Source organism: Hippopotamus amphibius, chromosome X (assembly GCF_030028045.1).
Source record: "Hippopotamus amphibius kiboko isolate mHipAmp2 chromosome X, mHipAmp2.hap2, whole genome shotgun sequence".
Taxonomy (NCBI): domain Eukaryota; kingdom Metazoa; phylum Chordata; class Mammalia; order Artiodactyla; family Hippopotamidae; genus Hippopotamus; species Hippopotamus amphibius.
Window position 1 is genome coordinate 47,509,703 of NC_080203.1, and position 21,424 is coordinate 47,531,126.

A 21,424-nucleotide genomic window follows, 5' to 3' on the forward strand; every position below is an offset into this window, starting at 1 on the left:
ACGTGTCTGTTCAACTCAGCCTGGTCTAGAGCCTCAGTGGCCCCAGTAATGTTGAGAAGGGTTCTTTCAGAGCAGACTCAAGATAGTAGTGTCAGAGGTCCCAAGCAAATGAAGGGCGGGGACAGCTGGGGGGGAGGGTGGAATAGGGACAGCAGCAGGGAACCAGATACCATGCTGCTGAGAAGAAGAAAAAAAAAGACATTGGTTTAAGTCAGGAAACAAAAAAAGGGAACTGAGTGGCTGTGAAAGGGTGGGGTTTGCTCAGACTGTCCTTCCTCTCTGGACTGTAAGAATATGTCTCCAGGGCCAGTGTCTTCTGAGATCGAGTCCCACCTTCAAAGTCCTGGCATCTCAATGCATCCGGGAAGCTACCTGCATTAAAGTCAGGACTGAGGTGGGTCTGGGGCATGGCAAGGGCTGGGCAGCAGCAGCAAGTACCTTTCATGGGACCCTTGAAGGCCAGAGAGAAAGCGTGGCTGGTGCCATGTAGTCTGCTGGTGGAGGAGGCTGACGGAGGGTGGGAGTGTCATCAGCACAAGGCCCTGGCAGTCCCTTCAGATGATCAGAAGGGGCTGGAAGGGTCCTTTCTGAGGAGGTTGTGGGGGGAACAAGAAGAGGAAAAAGTGACATGAGGTGACCATCTGAACAGGTAGCAGATGTTGGAAAGAGCCACCTCTGCACAATTTGGCAGAAAAGTAAGATTTATTGCTGGTGGCAAAGGAAGTCAGGATAAAAATAAGCCCTTTGGTCAAATATTGCCAGAAGACCCAAAATGGATACTTGTGTCAATGAGACCCTTAGAAGAAGAAATTTTTAAGAGGCAGATTCTCTGAGAAAATGGTCAAAGCTCACATGCCACAATAGGCTTTTGAGCTCTGTAGGCTAAGAAAAGGCTAAACCGGGTGTAAAGCCTCAGGCTGCATCAAGCCAACTTTGCTGGGATCAGAGCTGGCTTGTTGAAAGGACTGTGTGCGCCAACCTCGTGGTAACAGTGGGTAAAAGACTAGGCCAGAAGAAAGCAGCCTTCAGCCTCAGCCCAGACACTGTGGCCAACCTCTGGGTTTGCGGAGAAGCTTTTTCCTATTACCATTGGCTGCCATGTGCACGGCTCTCTTTTCTCTAGGCTTCGTCACTTTCTTCTCTCCTTTCCTCTCCTCTCCTCCACTCCATCCTCCTCCCCCTTCTCCTCCTCTTCCTCCTTCTCCTTTCTCTACCCGGATCCCCTCCTCTTTATCCCCTCCTTTATTTTGTTCATTACCATCCCTGGAATAGAATCAGGGCCTAATGAATAACTGTGGAATCACATTGAGTTCTTCTTGCCCCTTTCTTCCCCTGCTGTTTTCCCTTTTCCCTTTCCCCCACTTGCTTATTGCCTTCCCTATAGGATCGTTGTGAACAGTGTGTGTTCTATGTAAAGTAGTTAAGATAGGGCCCAGCAATAGTCAGTACTCCTATCTCAATGTTTGCTATTATTTTTATTCTGCCTGAGACCTTCTGGGGTCACCAAAACAAATAATGTGGCATTTAGAATAAAAGGGATTGCTGGGCCTGACCAAGACATCCTTGGGTGAGCTGCTAGACCTCCAAATGGAATCCCGGTCCAGTTTCCCAGCCACCCAGCTCTCCAAGCTCAAAGTCTCTATCTCATGCTGTTCCTTTCCAGAGTCAAGGCAGCAGCAAAGTTCAGAGGCAGGGGTCTATAGAGCTCAGGGGTTATCTTCTGTGCTGTTAGTTGTGTGCTGGTTCTGCTCCTTCCCTCATTTTGCATGCCAAGCCCCTGACCAAGGGTGCTACAGCCTCTTGGAGCCTCAGTTATTTGATAAAACAATGTCACCTACCAAATAAGCCACAAATGCAAATACCCTAAATAATCTAAAGCATTCTACCGAAACAGGATCCTTTAGTGTTAGCCCTATCTGGTCTATTCTGACCCCTTTTATATTCAGAGTATTTAAATTATCTGCTTGCGTTAAAGTCCGAATTCCTGTGGCTTATGGCTAATGATGTGTTTGTTTAGAATCTTTTGTAAACTCCTCATGGTGAGAACTAGTGCAAATTTCCATCCACTTCTACAGTCTTGGTGCAATTTAAAATTATCATCACTATGATTTACTATTTCCATTCGAGCAAATTTCCTATAGAGAGTTTCCTTTCAGTGGACTAGACCCATACCAGGAAGTGACTTACTTATAAGGGGAACGTATAGCTTTTGAAAACCAGTTTGGGTGTTCTCCAAAGAGTTATCAGATGCCTGCTGCTTTTTGCCCATGGATGCCATGCTGATATCCAATTGCTAGTTCCTGGGAATAAGGGAGAGCTAGAATTTTCAGTGAGGCAGTTCTCAGTAAGAAGCTAGAGACAGATCTTGACCTAATTCACTCCAAAGCTGCTGGGTTATGCAAATGAAGCCATCAGGGGAGGGGGAGAGAGAACTCCTCTGAGGACCCTGAAACAAATGGGCCACGTGTGACTTTCAGTTTCTCTGGAGGTTCATGTGCACTGACTGAGGGTGTTCGGAGAGCATTTGAAACACAAAAGCCTTAATTCCAGGCTTCCCACCTCCCTCTGTGCGAGCCATTACCACATGCCCTTAGGGTTAACATTGGTTAGGTGAACTTCGAGGAGAAGCTCTTCTTACTGCCTTGGCTCCCAGAAGTGAAAATGAACTGTAGTCTATTAACTCATCCCTACATATTTGTCTGTGATAGAAATGGAGTAAAAAAAAAACTGCTTAGAAATGGAACAGAAAAGAGACAAAAGTGTGGGAAAAGCAGGCTTTCCAAAACTGCTATTTCGAGTGGAAATTGGTTCCAATGTTTCTGGAAACTATTTTGTCAATATATTTCAAAATGCAAAATATACAAACTTTTTGACTTGGGAAATTATGCTTATATAGAGATTCTAATACTATGGGAAAATAATCAAGGATAACGTTAAATAAGAACTTTAGATATTTTGAGGACAATGTGTGTTGGGTGGATGGATGGATGGATAGCTAGATGAATACTTATATAGATAATGTTAAGAAAAATAAGCAAACTGCAAATCGTATGTGCAATATGATCTCAAATATAGTCAGAAAAATGCAGAGAAAAAGAATGGATGGAAATATGCCTAAATATTAATGCCTCTGGATACTGAGCTTATAATTGATGTTTTCTTTTTAATATCCCTGCACTTAAAAGATTTTCTATAATGAATATGTGTTATTGTGATATTGAGGGGAAAAATAAAATGTTTAAACCAGGGAAAACAAAAACTAAATTGAAAAAGAAGGCCAAAGGGTCACAGAAGTCCAGAGTGAAAGATGGACACCCCAGCAGTCACCCTCAGGGCAGAGGAGCAATGCTGAAAGTATTACCACCAACCTGATGCTCAGTGTAAACTTGCAGATTGGCTATCTGGCTCTCCTTTTCAGCATTACTTGGCCAGAATCCACTGTCTTTAGTGCAGGGCAGTAGAGATGACAGAAACTCAGAAGTTTCCAAAACCACAGAAGAAAATCGTAAAATATTAACAATATGAAATGCTGAAGAAGAACCAGAGCTCCAAGACCTCTTAGAAATGGTTACAGTAGATGAGAATTTCCCTGGTTAGCCAGCAGCCAGAAAACTGATTTTGCTGGAAGTCTTCAACACAAATTTGGTCACTTGTAGCACTGATCCTGAAACACATCATCAAATAATTGGCTTTCACTGGGGCCTTAATAGAGCTTCATGAGAACTTAACAAGAGTAATTATGGCTCTTTGTTGCTATGGGTATGCTATTTTAATGATGACTTCTCTTCTGGTTCCAAGACTAGGGAATTCTCAATCAAAATCTCAAAACCTGAGAGATGCTTCTTGGGCTTGAGAAGAGATTTTTAGTAGGCCTATCAGTTATACTCTAATTAGAGACCATTGATAATTCTACCAGATATCCTAATAAAGCCTCAGGAAGATGTGACTAGAAAAGGAACAATGGATTACATGACGTGCATAGTCCAAGACATAAGCCGGACCTGGGTTTGCCACTTTGTCTAAGTAACTGAGAATTCATTCTGAGAGTGGAAAACTATGATCACATGTATAAGAACGTTCACGGTAGCATTATTTATAATTGAAAACAACCTAAATATCCATCAGTAGGAGAATAGATAAATTGTGGTGTATTCATCAAATGGAATACTTGATACATATCGAAATGAATTAAAATGTATGAACTAGAGCTGCCATGATAAATAAATCATAAAACATTACATTGAGAAAAAAAATAAGTTGCTGAAAAGTATGTAAGACATATTAAAATGTGAAACGTAAACCAATACTAAATATCTTCTTTGGATACTTGCATACATAGTAATAATATAAAAACATGCCTAGGAATGATAAATGTCAAATTCCGGATATTGGTAACCTCCACAGAGGGAAGGGACTAAGACTGTGGAAGAGTACACAAGGGAGTTTTGACTGTATGAATAGTATTTTATTTCTAAAAACACACCAGAAACAAAACAGCACAATGTTAGGATTCTATAGAGCTAAGTGGTGAGCACATGAGTATAATGTTATTCTCTTTACTTTCTGCCTATTTGCAATATTTCACAATATAAAAGACAGTACATTCAAGCAAACTTTTATATTCACAGTAAGCAATAATAACCTTAGAACAAAGAGTTGGTGTTCCACCCAAACCCTGTGCTTTCATCCCTTTAACAACGAAAAATCATGAAGAAAAAAACAGCTGGCAACTCTAGAAATCTACCAGTTAAACAAGATCTCCTTATAGAGCATTTAAAGGAAAATGTAAGAAAACCCTGGCAGAAGTGAGAAGAGTCCTCATGTGGGAAAAAGTGCTATTGTCAATTGAGAGGGACATATCATCCTTTCTAGCCTAGAGGAATATTGCAGAGGAAAGTGCCCCTGGATCCTAAATTCTCTCTTACTTATCCCCTATACTTAACCACCATTTCCTCCTTTGCCAAATGTTCTTAGAAGATGGAGAGGGGTCTGCCCCCACTGCTCTTTGATGATAGCCATGGGGGATGACAGGGTGCTGAAATGGATGGCATCACAGTTCATTAAAGGCAAAAAACAAATATCCCTCTGGGAGGCAATGAGGTACAATAGAAACAACAAGGGTGTGGATTCACAAATGGATAAGGTTGGGCAAGTCACATAACCTCCATGAGTCTCACTTTCCTCATTTGTTTGTCGTGAGCAATAAATGAAAGAATGTGTGTAAAATGTCTGATGGATGGACTGCACTGAGAGAAGCAGGAGTTCCCTTCCAGTCTCCTTGGGAGAAAAGGGGATGGCTAGAATCTTGCTGGGCAATTAAGTAATGCTTTAAAGGAAAAATAAACACAAAATGCAGCTTATTGGATATTCTGGCTTAGTAGTTATTTGAACTATGACTGCTTATTTCTAACTAGCATCTCCTGGACGCTTCCCAATCATAGATAGGCTGTTTTCTGATTTTTGCCCTGATGTTGTCCCTAATAGTGTTTTATCTTAGCATGAGCAAAGATAGGAACCAAAGGTGGTTTAGTTTACCAATTGTGCAAGTGCTATTTATATTAATTCCTTGGCACAGGGCAGTTTGGAAAATGGCTGAACTCTTACCACTAAGCATTCTGTTTTGGAACTCTACTGTTCCATAAGGAGCTGTGAGGCTGCAAAAGGTGGCTGTGTGAAAATCCTTGCATTTGTAGTTTAATAAAGAGAACATTATAACACTGGAAATTTATATTTTAAATGAAGAGCTCTGTGTGTGTGTTTCTATTCATTTTTCTCCTCCTCTTTCTTTCTCTATATGAAGTGTGTGTGTGTGTGTGTGTGTGTGTAACATTCATGTCACTTCCGTTTCTACCCCCACCCCCACCACTTGAGTGAGGTGCAGGGTCAGCCCTCACCATGCACCTTTTGTGGTCAGATTGACTCTGTGGGCTGCTGAAATTGTTAAAAAAAAATTAGGACCTTCCACAATAAGTACCTAAAGAAGCTGCAACTATCCTCTAAAGCAGAGTGTCCATTACACACCAACCTTCAGGAAGATATAAAAGCAGATGCCTCTCCTTTCGCATTAGTGGTAAATGGACCAATGGTGACTAAGGAAGAACTACCACATTCTCAGGCCGTGTGTGTCTGGAATGGATCACAAGGAATAGGAGGAAAGCAATTGAAGAGGGAGCAACCAGGCCGTGGAAATCCTAGCAGTCCTCCAGCTCAATGATCTAGAGGTAGAGGCCATTTCACCCCATGCTCAGAGGGGCGATGGCTAGTGAGAGGCTTACTTACTTCCTCATACTTAGACCAGCACTAAACCCTACCCCAACACAGACACTCGAAAGAGAGGAAGGCTTCCTCTTGTACAAACTGGATTTGTTCTAAAAAATAAAAGAACAGAGGCAGCTTCCAGAAGGACCTATCTTATAGGAAATAAGAGCAGAGGCCAAGACTGAAGCAGATGCTGGGTCTGAACAGGGAGTGTATCCACCAAAAGCTTGCAACAAAACTAAAGGTAAAATGATGGGTGTGCTTTACTCAGCTCAAAGAGGCACAATTGGACTTGGTTTGTTTGGATGCTTCTGATCCAATTTACAGGTCATACTACTCAATTTCTTTAGGGTATGATTTTGTCTTCTCTGGGTCTTTGATTGTGAATGGGTACTTAATAGGAATTTACCGTGAGAACAAATGTGATATTAATACAGGGAACTCAATGAGTTGGCAGTTCCTGAGAATAGACTATTATTGGTTACCACTACTTCTGAGTAAATGAAAAATCTTAATGTTAAAAGAAATCACTTTGGGGTTTGAGCTGAATCTGAATGCTAGATAGAACTGTAGTTGGTTGTAAACTCTTATCTGTTTGTCACTCCTGTGAGAGACATTTAAACCAGGGAATCAGGGAAGAGAGCTGTGTGGTAGGGTGTGGGGAAAGGTTTGCTCCTTTGTCCAATTTTCTCAAAAGATCATTTATAAAAAAATTGAACAAGTTTATCACCAGAAAACAGTGGCATCCACATGATGGACAAGTAACAAAGTGATCATTCTGAACACGCCTGGTGTTCCTGTAATCTATTTTTGTCTCCTCAGTACAATAATAGAACCTTTTACACCACAGGAAAGAGCAAAATAATGGTGTGGATAGCCTGAGGCTTCGATAAAAAACCATTCCCTTGCTTTTCTCGTGTGAGAAATAACCTATGCTTGACAAGTAGAAAAAACTACTGACTTTATTCCGCTTCCATGGTGCCACCAAAATCGTAAGGAGTTTGGTTAAAAAAAAAAAAAAAAGCTATCCCTTTCAGGAAAAAACTTACCTCCAACAAAACTTGAGGGGAAAAGGGCTGGTGATTTGGTGACTTTTTTTTCAGTATTTTTTTAGTGCTCTGTTTTTGTGGCAGTACTTATATTTTCACTTTATCTTTCTAATGAAGGTTTAGGATTAGTAATACATGGCCGTACATTTAAGTGAATAATTGTGTGTTTTGTGTGAATAAAAAAAACGGTGGTGACTTTTTGTAACTTTCTTTGCCTTTCTGTATTTCAGTTACCTAAACTGAATCTTTCTGAAGTATTAAGTTTGGAGAGACTAAACAATTTACTTTTCATAAATCATCACAGATGACATCTATAAGAGTAAGACAGTTGCATCGCTTTTGCATGATGCTGTCTGAAAGAACTAATCTAAGCAAAAAGGAAGGGAAAAGCAAAATCAAAGCAAAACTGCCTCTCAAAAATTGTTTTTCAATTTTAGAACTTTAAAGCTTCTATCCTTTGTAGCTCAGCCAGAGGGTGATGGGCAAAATCAGTTTGGTGGCAGTTAGTATAGGTCCATAACTGCAGGTGCAGCCTCCGTATCCTTATTAGACCCCTTGGTTACAGACTCCAGTGGGACAATGTATGAAAAATTATATTCACTGTCTAGGAAACCGGGAACTGAAAGTCCAATATCTGCCTCAGTGGAGCTCTGGCACCTGCATTATCCCTTCTGGGGATATCAGGGTCAACAGCTGCACAGAGACTTTTACTGTTCACAGATTCTGCACATATCATAAAAGGGTGGTTAGTGTAGAGCTGCCTCTAGACATTACCAAGCATATGGGTACATGTCACTTGATATCCAGAGCATTCCTTTGCCTTACACAAGAACCCAGTTTATATGAACTTGTGATGTACAACCAATCACCTGAACTCAATGTGCATCCATTATACCTGAAAACTGGCAGAAATGGAGGCTATGGAAGGAGGACGTCAAAGTAAGAAGAATGTTCTTTGTTAGCTTTGAACGTTTCTATTTCATTTGAAACTAGGTGGCTAGGCTGAGGGGGAACCAGGAGGGATGAGGATCAATGTGCTGGGTCCTCAAGAACTTTTATTATCAACAGCACCCAGTGAGCTCCAGAAAGAAGAAGCTATGGCTGCAGTGATATTGGAGAGCATCTTTTTGAAGCGATCCCAGCAGAAAAAGAAAACATCACCTTTAAATTTCAAGAAGCGCCTCTTTCTCTTGACGGTGCAAAAACTTTCCTACTATGAATATGACTTTGAACGTGGGGTAAGTTTCTCTGCTGTGAAACCTGAGTTTTAAGAACTTGGCCTTAGATTTGCCTTGGGGAGGAGGTAGATCCTTTTTGGTTGGAGCAGGGAAGTGGAAGGGACACAAGTACACTTCAAACTCAGCAAAATGTTTCCTAGCCCAGAACTAGCTACAGTCATACTGGAGAAAAAATTCAAAAGTGCTAAGAATCTATGGGGGAAATCTCACCATGGATTCTTGCAGTTGGGGAGCACTCATTAAATGACTGCTGAGAACGAAACCCAAGACTTGGAAATTGCTTCCTTATTTTTTATATTAAAGGCACACAAAGTCATCCACTCTTCTACGGTGTTTGTGCTCCACCTGGTAGTCAAAAAAGGTTAGGTTAATAGATCTGGAAGTTGTTTGGGTTTTGTTTGTTTGTTCATTTTTTCAAAATGACAGGTCCTGATATAGAGTGTGGGTGTCACCTCACTATATTGAATGATGAGATAGCGAAATCTAATCATCGGGTTGCTTAATCGCTCTTATTCTTTCTCCACTTTCTTCCTCATTCTCTTTCTCAGAGAAGAGGCAGTAAGAAGGGTTCAATAGATGTTGAGAAGATCACCTGTGTTGAAACAGTGGTTCCTGAGAAAAATCCTCCCCCTGAAAGACAAATTCCGGTGAGAAGAGAACATTGTTAGAACCAGGCACGGGGGTGGGGGATTCGGGGTGGAGGTTGCAGTTGAGAAACTTGGAACACTTCAATTCTCTGTAAATAAATTGGTGATGCTGTGTAGTTAGGGACACATAAAGCTCCCTTATATGTTCTTCACTCTGCCCCATATTGGTTATGCTGAGTCTCAGCATCTTTTCCCCAGATGCAGAACAATTCACTTAACCTGGAAAACCTGTAACGCCCATTTTAAGATGACATCACATCAAGTTTTCAGACTGATCAGAGATAATTGGTTTTACTCCCTTGGTCACCAGGATCAGATTTACAGGCTTTAGTTAGTCTGAAAGCCAGAACCCCAGGGCTCTGAGTCATGAGATTCTTTAATAGCTCACTGTTTCTTCTCTCATCTCCCAGAGCCCCTCCAGGACAAAACATCTACTGATTTCCTACTTGATTTTTTTAAATATCACTTTTTTTCCTGATGACAAGAGTAATGCATATTTATTATAGAAATTCTGCAGAATACAAAAAAAGCACAAAAAAAGATAAAATCATGCATAATCTCATTATTCAGCTAAAACAACTATTAACATGTTCATGTATGGACTTACAGAAGTTTTTCTCCATTAACACATACACTCACACTAGTATATATGTTATATATTTAAAATATAGAATCATATTGTACTACACATCTTGCTTTGCCACCTACATTTTCAATTTAACAATATATGAAAACTTTTCCCCATGACAATAGATACTCTTTAATAAAATCATTGTAATGACTGTATAGTATTCCCTATCATGGATATATTGTAATTTGTTCAACCAGTCTCCTATTACTAGACATTTCAGTTGTTTCCAATTATTTGATATCATAAATCATGTTGAGAGGGATATTCTTGCATACATCTTTATGTATTTTTGTTATTCTTTTCTTTATAGTAACTTCCTAGGAGTAATATTTGTTCTTTTCTTTATGAAATCTGTAAGCTTTAGTTATTTTTATAGTTTTATTCTATTTTATTTTGTAGTAGAATTTGAATATCATATACTCCTACAAGTTGTGTATGAGAGTATCCATTCCTCTACATTCTTTCCAACACCAGATATTTTAAATATTTGTTATTTTGAAAGCCAAGAAAAATATTTCATTGCTGACTTATTTTGCAATTTTTTTGTTACTCATAGGGTTGAACAATTATATGTCTACAGCTCATTTATATTTTTTCATTTGTGAATTGCCTGTTAATTTTTTGGACCGTTTTCCTATTGAAATGTTTACCTTATTCCTAGTATTTTTTAAGAGATCTAGATATATTAACTTTAACTATAACATTTGTCGAAAATATTTTTCCGATTTTTCATTTATCTTTGAATTTTGTTTATGTTTTTTTAACCATACTGGGTTTTAAACTCTATGTTATCAAATTAGCTCATCTTTCGCTTAATGGTTCTAACTTTTAGCATTATATTAGAAAGGCATTTCCTCTCACAAAATTATATAAATAGGCAGTTATGTTTTTTTCTTAGTCATTTTTTCATTTTTTTATATAAAGCTCTTGAATCCATCCAGAATTTATTTTGGTGTAGAGTGTGAAATAGCTACCCTAACTACACCCCCCCCCGACAATATTAGTGGTTAAATGTTTGTCCCAGCATCATTTATTGAGTAAACTCCCTTTCCTGAATAATTTGAGATGCCTGAGATTTTTTTTTTTTTGAGTGAGTATGTGCTGGATCCTATGGATATGTGTCCCTACTGGGATATAGCAAGCAATCACTAAGGATTAGCATTGGCCATGCAGAAGAATATTCTGGAACCACTGCAAAAGACTCCCAGTACCTAGGGAAATCTAGAAAAGAGCAATGCATCAACCAATAACTATGATTTCTTCTGTCATTGCAGAGAAGGGGAGAAGAATGCAGTGAAATGGAGCAGATTTCAATCATTGAAAGGTTCCCTTACCCCTTCCAGGTGAGGTATTTTCTCTCACTAGCTCACAAAGAGACCTGTAATATAATCGTTAGGGATGGCATGGTCTGTGAGTGTTTGCTTTTCTATTTTTCCAATCGAACATAGTTTCTTTTAGTCTCTACACCTCAAAGAGAATCCATAATGACACTAATTCTACTATGGTGTGTCTTGTCTATGGCAACTGCATTGAGAAAGATGCTCTGTTTGGTGAGTGAGCATTTCACTTCCTTCTGGTTCTGCCTATCTGTCTAATGGTGGTCATGTGAGTTGAAAAGACAGAAAAGGGGAGGGAAGGATTAGTATTAGGAAGTTCGGTGTGGGGAAGGCTTATTAGACTTACATATAAATTTAAATTCTATTCTAGTATGGAATAACTGAAAAGCCACATAGACATCTGCTTGGTAGATGTAATGCAAGCCATAAAAGAGAGCAAGAGCTTCAGATTCAATCTCCGATTTGGTTTGCTTATGTCCTGAGAACTCTGTAGGCCACATGTCGTGAATATAGCAGTCTCTGCAACAGTGAAAGCCAGAAAAGGAAGTGGAAAGTCTCAGGGGAGGGGGCTTTCTGTCATGGATTTATGAGCACAGCAAGACTAACAAGCAAAAAGAAAAATGTAAAAGGATCTTGTTCATGTCCCTGACTGAAACAAAGTTTACAAAACCTGTGAAGGAGGGGTGTTTTAGACACAGTTTTTACCACCATTGTCTTTCAATAAGTTGATGTTGTTTGACTGGGCTAGTTGATAATGGTAAAAAGCAGATAATTCAAAATTAACTTATATTTGACTTTAGAATCCACTATGATGTCTCTTAAGTCTGTGAAGGTTGGAACCACATCTTATATGCTTTGTACATTTCCCTAACACCTAGCACGATGCCTTGTACATGTGTGCTGCTCAAAAGATACTGACTGATTTGATGATAATGCTTAATATATACTTCACCCTTTTTGAAGTAGGTCTGTAGTTCCAAACTTGGTTTATTCTGGCTAATATTGGCAAGGGGAGGTTGCTAGGCAGTGGGGTGAAAATCAGCTATGAGTTAAAAACTTGCTCCATATTGATGGAGTATATAATCCATATGCACTAATCAAGATTTGTTACATAAATCATTACTTCAATTATCTTCTATACAAACTCAGGGTTTAGTAAGATCATAAAATATCCTTCATTGGATAAACAAAAATCTTGTCTCCATCAAGGGCTGAAGGTTATAAACTAAGTTTACACACAAATTGAAACACAAGTCAAGAGGGCCTAGGAGTATTCACAAAGCTAAAAGATTCTAAGTCCTACATCCCTGGATATGAATTGTTCAGGAATTCTTCAGATGGTTCACATGACCCCAGCCTCACTGCTCACTGAAGACCCTGCATTTTTTTTTGTTCTCCACTATCATTACACAAAGCTGAAGCTTAAGATTAGTTCCTTCAAAGTCTTTCTTTTTTTTCCTGACTCCTAACTGCTGAAGTCTGTGTGTCCATTGCCCCAGGTTGTATATGATGAAGGGCCTCTCTATGTCTTCTCCCCAACTGAAGAACTGAGGAAGCGTTGGATTCACCAGCTCAAAAATGGTGAGAATTATTTGGAAAATAAACTAGTTTCTAAAGAAAGAAGGGAAGAAAGGAATGGAGGAAGGAAAGAGAAAAGTTGGGAGAAAGGGAGAAAAAGAGAGAGGAGAGAGAAAGAAAAGAGAAAGTGAGAAGAAAGGAAGGAAGGAAGGAAGGAAGGAAAGAAAGAAAGAGAAAAGAAAAAGGGGACAGGGAGCAAAGGAGGGAGGGAAGGAGAGAGGGAGAAAGGGAGAGAGAAAAAAAGAATGGATGGAAGGAGGGAGGTGAAAGAAAGAAGGAATAGAGGGGGAAGGGAAGGCAGGAGAGAGAGAATGAGGGAGGTAGAAATATTGTATTTTCTTCAATACTAGTGATGCAATTTAGTTTGATATTCCATCATATGAATGAAAGATCATGTGCTAGACTAAGAGTTTCAACTCAGTTCTACCACTGTCTCTTTAATGCAGTTTTGTAACTGTAGGCCACTCCATTTCCCTATTTATTAAAAAAAGTCCCATTCTTTACATCAATTACAAGTGTGCTGTGGTGTGGAATTCAATGGTTATTTCAATGTTTTGAATCCTAGGTATGAAATATCTAGTTCCAAAAAAATTAAATAGATGATTATGAGAGTGCTTGGGGTCAAAGAACCTGATTCCAAGTCTTCTTCTACCACTAATAAGCTGGGTGGCTTCTGGTAAGTAGGCCAACAAGCTTCTTTAAGGCTCAGGTTCTTCTTCTGAAAGAGGAATAATAACGATGCTTACAGTACCTACCTCCAGGGTTGTCCTAAGGTTCAAATGAGGTAATGTATGTGAAAGCACATGGAAAACTGTAAAGCACTGTACCAGAAAGCACTGTACATCTTTTCATTGTGGCTAAGTATTTTCCAAGGAACTATTTTGTGTTCCTTGCTTTGTGAGGACCTCAACTTGAACATAGTTCAGTATTTCACATAGACCATACAGTGTGCTCAGATAAACTCGACTGTAAATGCTTGCAGCACAGGATGCATGCGCACATATTTGTGTGTATATATAGCCACATGTCAAGTGACTGAGAGATTAACTGGTTGAGTTGACATCAGGAAAGGCTGCCTAGAGAAACAGGAAGGATGGCAGACTGATAACGGCATGGTTGGGTTATTGCATGACAGCTCTTTGTCTTAATAGACATTTAGATTCTAATATTCAGTGGCTGACTACACCAGCTTTGTTCGCTCCCTTGAATGCAAGTCTGATTGGCCAACATAAAAATCATCAAATCTTTCAAACTGGAAGATGAGAGGAGAAAGAAAAAGCAGGGTCATTTACTCACTTCTTTCTATGTGCCAGATACCAAGCTAGATACCGTGTATTTATTATCTCATTTAATTCTCACAGCAACCTTGGGCTAAAAACAACAACTAACACTTAATGAGCACTAACTCTGTACCAGGCTCTGTGCCAAGTGCTTCAAATGCACTAGCACATTTAATCCTCATGATAAGCTATTTATTAAGTATGTATTATTCCCCTATTTACAGATGAGGGAACTGAAGCTAAAAGAGGTTAAGTAAGTTGCTCAAGGCCACATAGCTAGTGAGTGGTGGAGCCTGGGTTCTTACTACATCCCTAGGTCTGTTTGACTCCAAAGCCTAAGCTCATTGCTTAGTTTTGTGCTGCTTGGTTCTCCAGCCCAGAAATTGCACCTCTAGTTGGCTGTAAGATATTTTAGAGTAAGGCCATGTGGAGATTACAAATAGGTAGTATCTTGCACCACATAGTTTAGTTCTTGGCATGTTTTGAAGTAAGAGGTCGGCTTTAGCCCTGGGGGTACAAAATGAGCAAACACTTCAGTAATGCTTATTATGATCCAGGATCTTCTCTAAGTTCTTTATGTATATTAACTCATTTCTTCTTCATATCAACCATATGAGGCAGTTATTTTCACCACCCCCATTTTAGAGATGAGAAAACAGAGATATAGAGAGGTTAAGTAACTGGATCAAAGGCACTCAGTTAGTAAGTGGCAGGGTCAAGCTTTGAACTTAGGCTCCACAGTCTGTACTCTAAACCAAGACGCTACCTCCAAGGCAGAGAAATACACACAGAGGCTGAGCTGGAGCTCCAGAAGACATATATATTTGTACTTCTTTGGTTCTCTCCACAGTGCCTCATAAATTGCCTTGCACACCGAAAAGGACCAACAAATAGGTGTGTTAACTGATTTTTCAACTACCACCAACTTGGGATCCACATTGATAGACAGCTAGGATTTAGTTTGGAAATAAGGGAAGCTGAGGGAGAAACCAGTTGTAGGTTAGCCCAACAAATATTTATTGAGTGTCCACTCTAGTGATAAGTTATCCCACTCTGGGTTAAAATGCACCAATTGGAAATCACTAACATAAGAAGGGGACCTCATGGTATACTGGCTACCTCTGTAGTGGTATTGGTTGTGAAGGGGCATGAGGGATCCTTCTGAGGTGCTGGATCTGAGTGGTGGTTAAATGGTTGAGTTGTGGCTAGTTGGATATCTTAGATTGCACACTTTATTATATGTAAGTTATACCTCAATTTAAAAAGTAGGGTCTCAGGCACCTCATATTGAGCTGCCATCTTTTTTCAGTGGTACTTTCCAGGCAAAGGTTGTATCCCTGAGGACTTAGCCCTGGGCTCTCTCCTTCCATTTCCTTGAACATGGCAGTGGGCACTTTAATGTTACACCACCACAGATATTTGTCTACATTCACTCCAGAATCTTCATTTGGTCAAGCTCAATAGAGCCTATCCTAACTTCAGCTTCAAAAATAAGCAAATGACCTGTCGTCACTAAAATGAATGAAAGAGTGGCACTGGTGAAACTCCAATGACATATATGGGGGGTAATCATTCATTCATGCCCCAAACAGAATTTTAGCCGTTATCCTGATAAAAATGAATATGAGATATCAGCCCATCAAGTACTTGAAATGTGCATCAACTCTTAGTGCTTCCCAGACAGGGCTGGCTCCATGTATTGGTGAAGTAAGCAGTTTTCTCCTAGTTCTCCCACTTGGATGCTGTCATAGTCAGCTTGGGCTATCATAACAAAGCATCATAGACCAAGTGACTTAAACAGCAAACATTTATTTCTCGCAGTTCTGGAAGCTGGGGAGTCCAAGAACAAGGTGTTGGCCAATTTGGTTCCTGGTGAGAACGCTCCACCTGGCTTGCAGACCGGTCACTTTCTCACTGTTTTCACATGGCAGAGAGAAAGAATCTCTCTCCAGTATCTTCTTATAAGGGCACTAATCCCATCATGAGGGCTCCATTCTCATGACCTAATTACCTCCCTAAGGCCCTGGAGGGCTTCATTATATGAATTTTGGGGGACACAAAATATTCAGTTTGTAACAGACACTCTGCTTTTGCAATTCTCTCCTAAGTAGCTGGAAATACCAGCTCTGCATTAACCAACAAAAGAAGGGATGTGATCTTCAAGGGATCTCTTAATTATTTGGGAATGTAGGGTGGGTTTTTTTTTTTTTTTTTTTTTTTTGGCACACGGGCTTAGTTGCTCCGCGGCATGTGGGATCTTCCTGGAGCAGGGATGGAACTCATGTCCTCTGCATTGGCAGGCAAATTCCCAACCACTGCGCCACCTAGGAAGCCCAGGGTGGGTTCTTAATGAGTATGCTGGAGGTGGGGAGGCAGGAAGTCCTATAGCTTCTCATTAGCATAATAGTATAGCTTAATTTATCAGAGCAGCTAGTTGTTGATTAAGAATTTTTGAAATGTCTACTGGTGACCAAGCCTGCACCCAAGAATCTTCAAATCCCTGGGTGATGTTAGTGGCATAGGGAGGAAGGGCAGAGGGTGGGAGCAATCAGTTTGGCTGGGAGGAGCATCTGGAACATTGTTCAGGATTGCCAGTGCCTGGTAATAATGAGTCAGACAGACTTTTGGTTGGTTTTATTATTGTTTTAAAATTCTCTACAGATGACATAGCCCCTTCTAGCCTGCACCCCATCTGAACAGCTCCCACCACCCTGCATTTGGTGCAATGGTGAAAGGGGTATGCTGAAAAAGTGAGGAGTGAGGGTGTGCAGGGGAGAAAAGCATTAAGATAGCACTTTAAAAAAAGACAGCACTTTTTGTTCACTTGCCTGTAAAATACACCTGGCCACCAGTAGCTTCTAGGCCTCCCCCAAAGTCTTAAGTGAGTGAAGTGTGACTAGCAAGCTCTTAAGTACTTAAGTTGGTCTCTAAAGAGGAAGGTTTATTTTGTTTTTGTTTTTATCTTTTAAAACAAGTTATGCAGGGCTTCTTTTTAGCATCAAATGCTGAAATGTATATGTCTTCAAATATGCATATTTTTAGACCAGCCTAGGTCTTTGCCCCAATGCTAGCTATTGTCAATTATTTCATTTGTCTTTGCTTCTCTGTTATCTGGCAACATGATCCCAGCATGACTTGTCTAATTGACTTCCGGTTAAAATTATTGCAATGCCACAGTATTAAAAACTGTAAAACTAATTCCTCCTATCTGCAAATCTCTCATCCTGAGAGATCTTTTGGGCCTTACCACCGTGTGAGGGAAATGGAATTGCTCTGTTTGTCTCCCACAGTGAGCTTGACCCACCTCAGTGGCCCTAGGAAGACTGAACTATGTTTATTCTAGAGGCAGAATCACCTTCATTTGATCCTGAGCTCTGCTCTGTTGACTGTTCTATAAACACAGAAAGCATGAGGCAGAAGTTCTCACAAGGACAAATATCTCTAAAAGATCACTCCAGGAACTGGGACATTGGTATATTGAGAGCTGGAGTGAGAGTCTGGCTTGTCACATTGTTTCCCTTATCTGAAAAAGACCACCAGAGTCAACACCTGCCTTACAGGAAGATTGTAATGGCTACCGGAAAAACATAGATAACTTTTTTGTTTTGGGGCTCTGGAGAATCAGATATTCTTATCACTTTGGTCTCTGGTTGGGAGATAGTCATCGTAACAGACCACTGAGAACTGCACAGGAACTCTCTGGGGCCAAGCATGTGAGCCAACTTGTCTTGTGTCTGCTTCCCTTCAGGGTAGCTGAAGAAAGGGCAGTTGTTTGAAGCTCACCACTAAACTCAAAGAGGAAAATATGCCTATGGTGGATTCTCCCACATGTCAGATGTGATCTCTCTCTCTCTCTTCTCTCCTGTTACAGTAATCCGGTACAACAGTGATCTGGTACAGAAATACCATCCTTGCTTCTGGATCGATGGGCAGTATCTCTGCTGCTCTCAGACAGCCAAAAATGCTATGGGCTGCCAAATTTTAGAGAACAGGAATGGAAGTAAGAGATCTGATGAATATAATTTCTCCCTGCTTTGACTCTATCCATCACTTTCTCAGGGCTCTATCAAACCCGGGTTTGTACATTTTGGCCAGTTCACAAAGGAGGCTGGGAGATGGGATTACTGGGGGCCAAAATCCAGCTGGTGCCCTGCTCTTCCAGCTGGGCGATCTGGCATTGGGCTGTATCCATCCTGACTTTTCCTAACTTATGTAAAGGCACTGAGTACAAAAGTAAATTTCCTGACCAAACCTGTCCCTGGGCCCTTTCTGAAGATGTACTCTGTATCTATCGTCACTGGTTTCTCACTTTGCAGGCTTAAAACCTGGGAGTTCTCACCGAAAGACGAAAAAGCCTCTTCCTCCCACGCCTGAGGAGGACCAGGTATACAGGGAAATTGGGTGCTGCTACTGCTTAAAAAGAAACTTACAGTCACACCCTGAAAACAGACCAAAGTCTTAGAATTCTCCCTGGGATTTGGCAGTGTAAACTGGTTTTCTTGCTGAGACAGGGGATTTGTCCTTCTAATTAGGCCTTCCTCTTCGGTGGAGAGATAGAGGGCTATTAGGAAGCTCTTGGCAACTATTTAATCCAACCACTTGTTTAAAACAAAACAAAGCCTGAGTTTTTAAAATGAAAAATATTTTCAAACATAAAGTTAAAAAAAATTTTTTTAAAGGCACACGGGCTTAGTTGCTCTGTGAGATCTTCCTGGAGCAGGGATTGAACCCATGTCCCCTGCATTGGCAGGCAGATTCTTAACCACTGTGCCACCTAGAAAGCCCAAGTTAAAAATTTTTAACAGTGAATAGCCATATACCCAATATCTTGGTTTTACCACTAATATATTACTTTAAAACTTGATTTTGGGGGTTACTTTTTGAGGTCTAGAAAGCCCTTTCTCATATATTGTAAGTAAGCAAGGCAGGAATTATTGTGCTTATTTTACAAACTAAGAAGATTCAGAGCCACTTAATAGGTCCATGTACTAGTTTAGTGCCAAGGTTTCCAGATTGTGGCTGTACATGGTTTTTGTCCAGGACGCTTTAAAAATACTGACGCCTGGGTCCAACCCTCAGAGGTTTTGACATAATTGGTCTTTGAAACTGCTTGGATGTCGGGATTGTTAACCACCAGCTAGATGGTTCTGATGTGCATTCCAGGCTGAGAGCCCCTGCATAGGTGCTGAAAACTGGCTCTTGAATGAATGCTGAATAGACCTTTTATTTTGCCTGATTTGGGTTGTCTCTAGTAAGCCACAGAGTTGGGGAAGAATAGGAGAGTGCTTGATATCTAGCCAACCCGACCCCTACTTTTTTCTCCTAAAAACACAGATCTTAAAAAAGCCACTGCCCCCTGAGCCAACAGCAGCACCTGTCTCAACAAGTGACCTGAAAAAAGTTGTAGCCCTTTATGACTACATGCCAATGAATGCAAATGATCTACAGCTGCGGAAGGGCGATGAGTATTTTATCCTGGAGGAGAGCAACTTACCCTGGTGGCGAGCCCGGGATAAAAATGGGTGAGTCCAGGCCTGCCTTCCTGAGCCTTGTGCCCACCTACTCTACACATGCATAATCCCGCAGCATAATTCCCCTATTCAGTATCCTAATCAGAAATTGTTCTTCCCACATGAAAAGGAATATGCTCTTCCTCCAAGCACCTCCCAGAGTGTAGCTCTACACGTGGCCACCTCTCTGAGCCTGTAGAGTCTGGCCCACATGTTGTCGAGCACATGTAATCAATGTTGCACATGCAGAAGCTACGCACTTCACTGGCCTAGCCATCCATCGGCAACATGATCCTCTTTTTGGAGGGGCATTTTATATACCTCCATTTGAGACTGGTTCTGAGCCCAAGGATACAGGGCATCCTAATCTGTCTCTCACCCAGGATGGGGAGTGCTGGATGATCTACCACATTGTCTCCTCTACAGGCAGGAAGGCTACATCCCTAGTAACTATGTAACTGAAGCAGAGGACTCCATAGAAATGTATGAGTGAGTATGCTTATGTTCCCAGCGCACGATCTTCCCAGAGGAACTAAATATATTATAAACCTTTTTTATACTTTCAACAAAATTTTGATTTCCAGACACTTATTTTTTTAAAGATTTATTTTATTTTATTATTTATTTTTGGCTGCCTTGGGTCTTCGTTGCTGCACACAGGCTTTCTCTAGTTGTGGCGTGTGGGGGCTACTCTTCGCTGTGGTGCACGGGTTTCTCATTGCAGTGCCTTCTCGTTTCGGAGCACGGGCTTTAGGCACACGGGCTTCAGTAGTTGTGGCGCATGGGCTCAGTAGTTGTGGCTCATGGGTTTAGTTGCTCCGTGGTATGTGGGATCTTCCCAGCCCAGGGATCAAACCCATGTCCCCTGAATTGGCAGGTGGATTCTTAACCACTATGCCACCAGGGAAGTTCTCAAGACACTTATTAAATCAGTGTCAGCTGGGTTAAATGATGCCACTCAAGTGCCTGTGTCTTACCCTCATCCCAAACACCCTGATGATGAAAGCTAGAGAGGTCACCATACCCCTCCCCCATAAACCAGAAGAACCACACTCAAAGAAAAAAACAACCTGATAGAAAATATTTGAAAGTGTGAAAATGGCAAACTTCTGCGGTTGTCCTTTCTCCCTAATCATGGAAGTGGCTTGTCTTTGAAGGCCCTGTCCCTGATCCCTTCCCAGCAACCTTCTGCAGCCTGCCTTTGCCCACTACTCTACATTTCCGTGATTCTTCAGTGCCAAGCATGCTTTGGGAAAGGGATGTAGTGTGCTATGCACATGATAGGCACTCAGTAAATAGAGGTGGAGTGAATTGACTGACTCACTGGCATGGATGAGCTGGAGACAGCACTCTAATCTCTGAGCCTCTTATACCATGGCCTAGAAGCCACCCAAGCACTCTCTCTTTATAGGTGGTATTCCAAACACATGACTCGGAGTCAAGCTGAACAACTGCTAAAGCAAGAGGTAAGTGTGTGACCACGAGCAAATGGCATTCTCCTTGCACAACAAGCATGGATCCTGAATTGAGGGCTTGTTGCTGTCTGCCACCTCCAGGCAAAGTAGTGTCAAGCCTGTCATTTTATGGGGTCCCAATCATACTTTTCAGTGTCAAAAACAATGAGGCTGCAGCTCAGATGTGGAACTTGGCAGTGAAATCGGGGCTTCTACTGAGGTGGCCATAAAAACCCGAATGAACTTTTTGGCCAATCCAATATTTTCTCTCGGGTTTGGGCAGGTGGAATGCAGGTGTGAGCACCACTTCCTCCTGACAGTCAGCTTCTTTTTCATTGTTTCAGGGGAAAGAAGGGGGCTTCATTGTTAGAGACTCCAGCAAAGCTGGAAAATATACTGTGTCTGTGTTTGCCAAATCTACAGGGTAAGTGTTACTATTTCA

General features: G+C 41.0%; 1 protein-coding gene across 1 annotated transcript in view; it reads left to right on the plus strand.

Moving 5' to 3' along the window:
• The first annotated feature begins 263 nt into the window (after nt 1–263).
• Nucleotides 264–21,424, plus strand: part of BTK (Bruton tyrosine kinase) — a 28,492-nt gene continuing 7,331 nt past the window's right edge. The window contains exons 1-11 of the mRNA XM_057719083.1: nt 264–394; nt 8,376–8,545; nt 9,094–9,192; nt 11,098–11,166; nt 12,660–12,741; nt 17,890–18,018; nt 18,335–18,402; nt 19,353–19,540; nt 19,955–20,017; nt 20,940–20,994; nt 21,327–21,406. Coding sequence (XP_057575066.1) covers nt 8,405–8,545; nt 9,094–9,192; nt 11,098–11,166; nt 12,660–12,741; nt 17,890–18,018; nt 18,335–18,402; nt 19,353–19,540; nt 19,955–20,017; nt 20,940–20,994; nt 21,327–21,406 — 974 coding nt within the window. The 5' untranslated portion in view covers nt 264–394; nt 8,376–8,404. The remainder of the gene's footprint in view (nt 395–8,375; nt 8,546–9,093; nt 9,193–11,097; nt 11,167–12,659; nt 12,742–17,889; nt 18,019–18,334; nt 18,403–19,352; nt 19,541–19,954; nt 20,018–20,939; nt 20,995–21,326; nt 21,407–21,424) is intronic.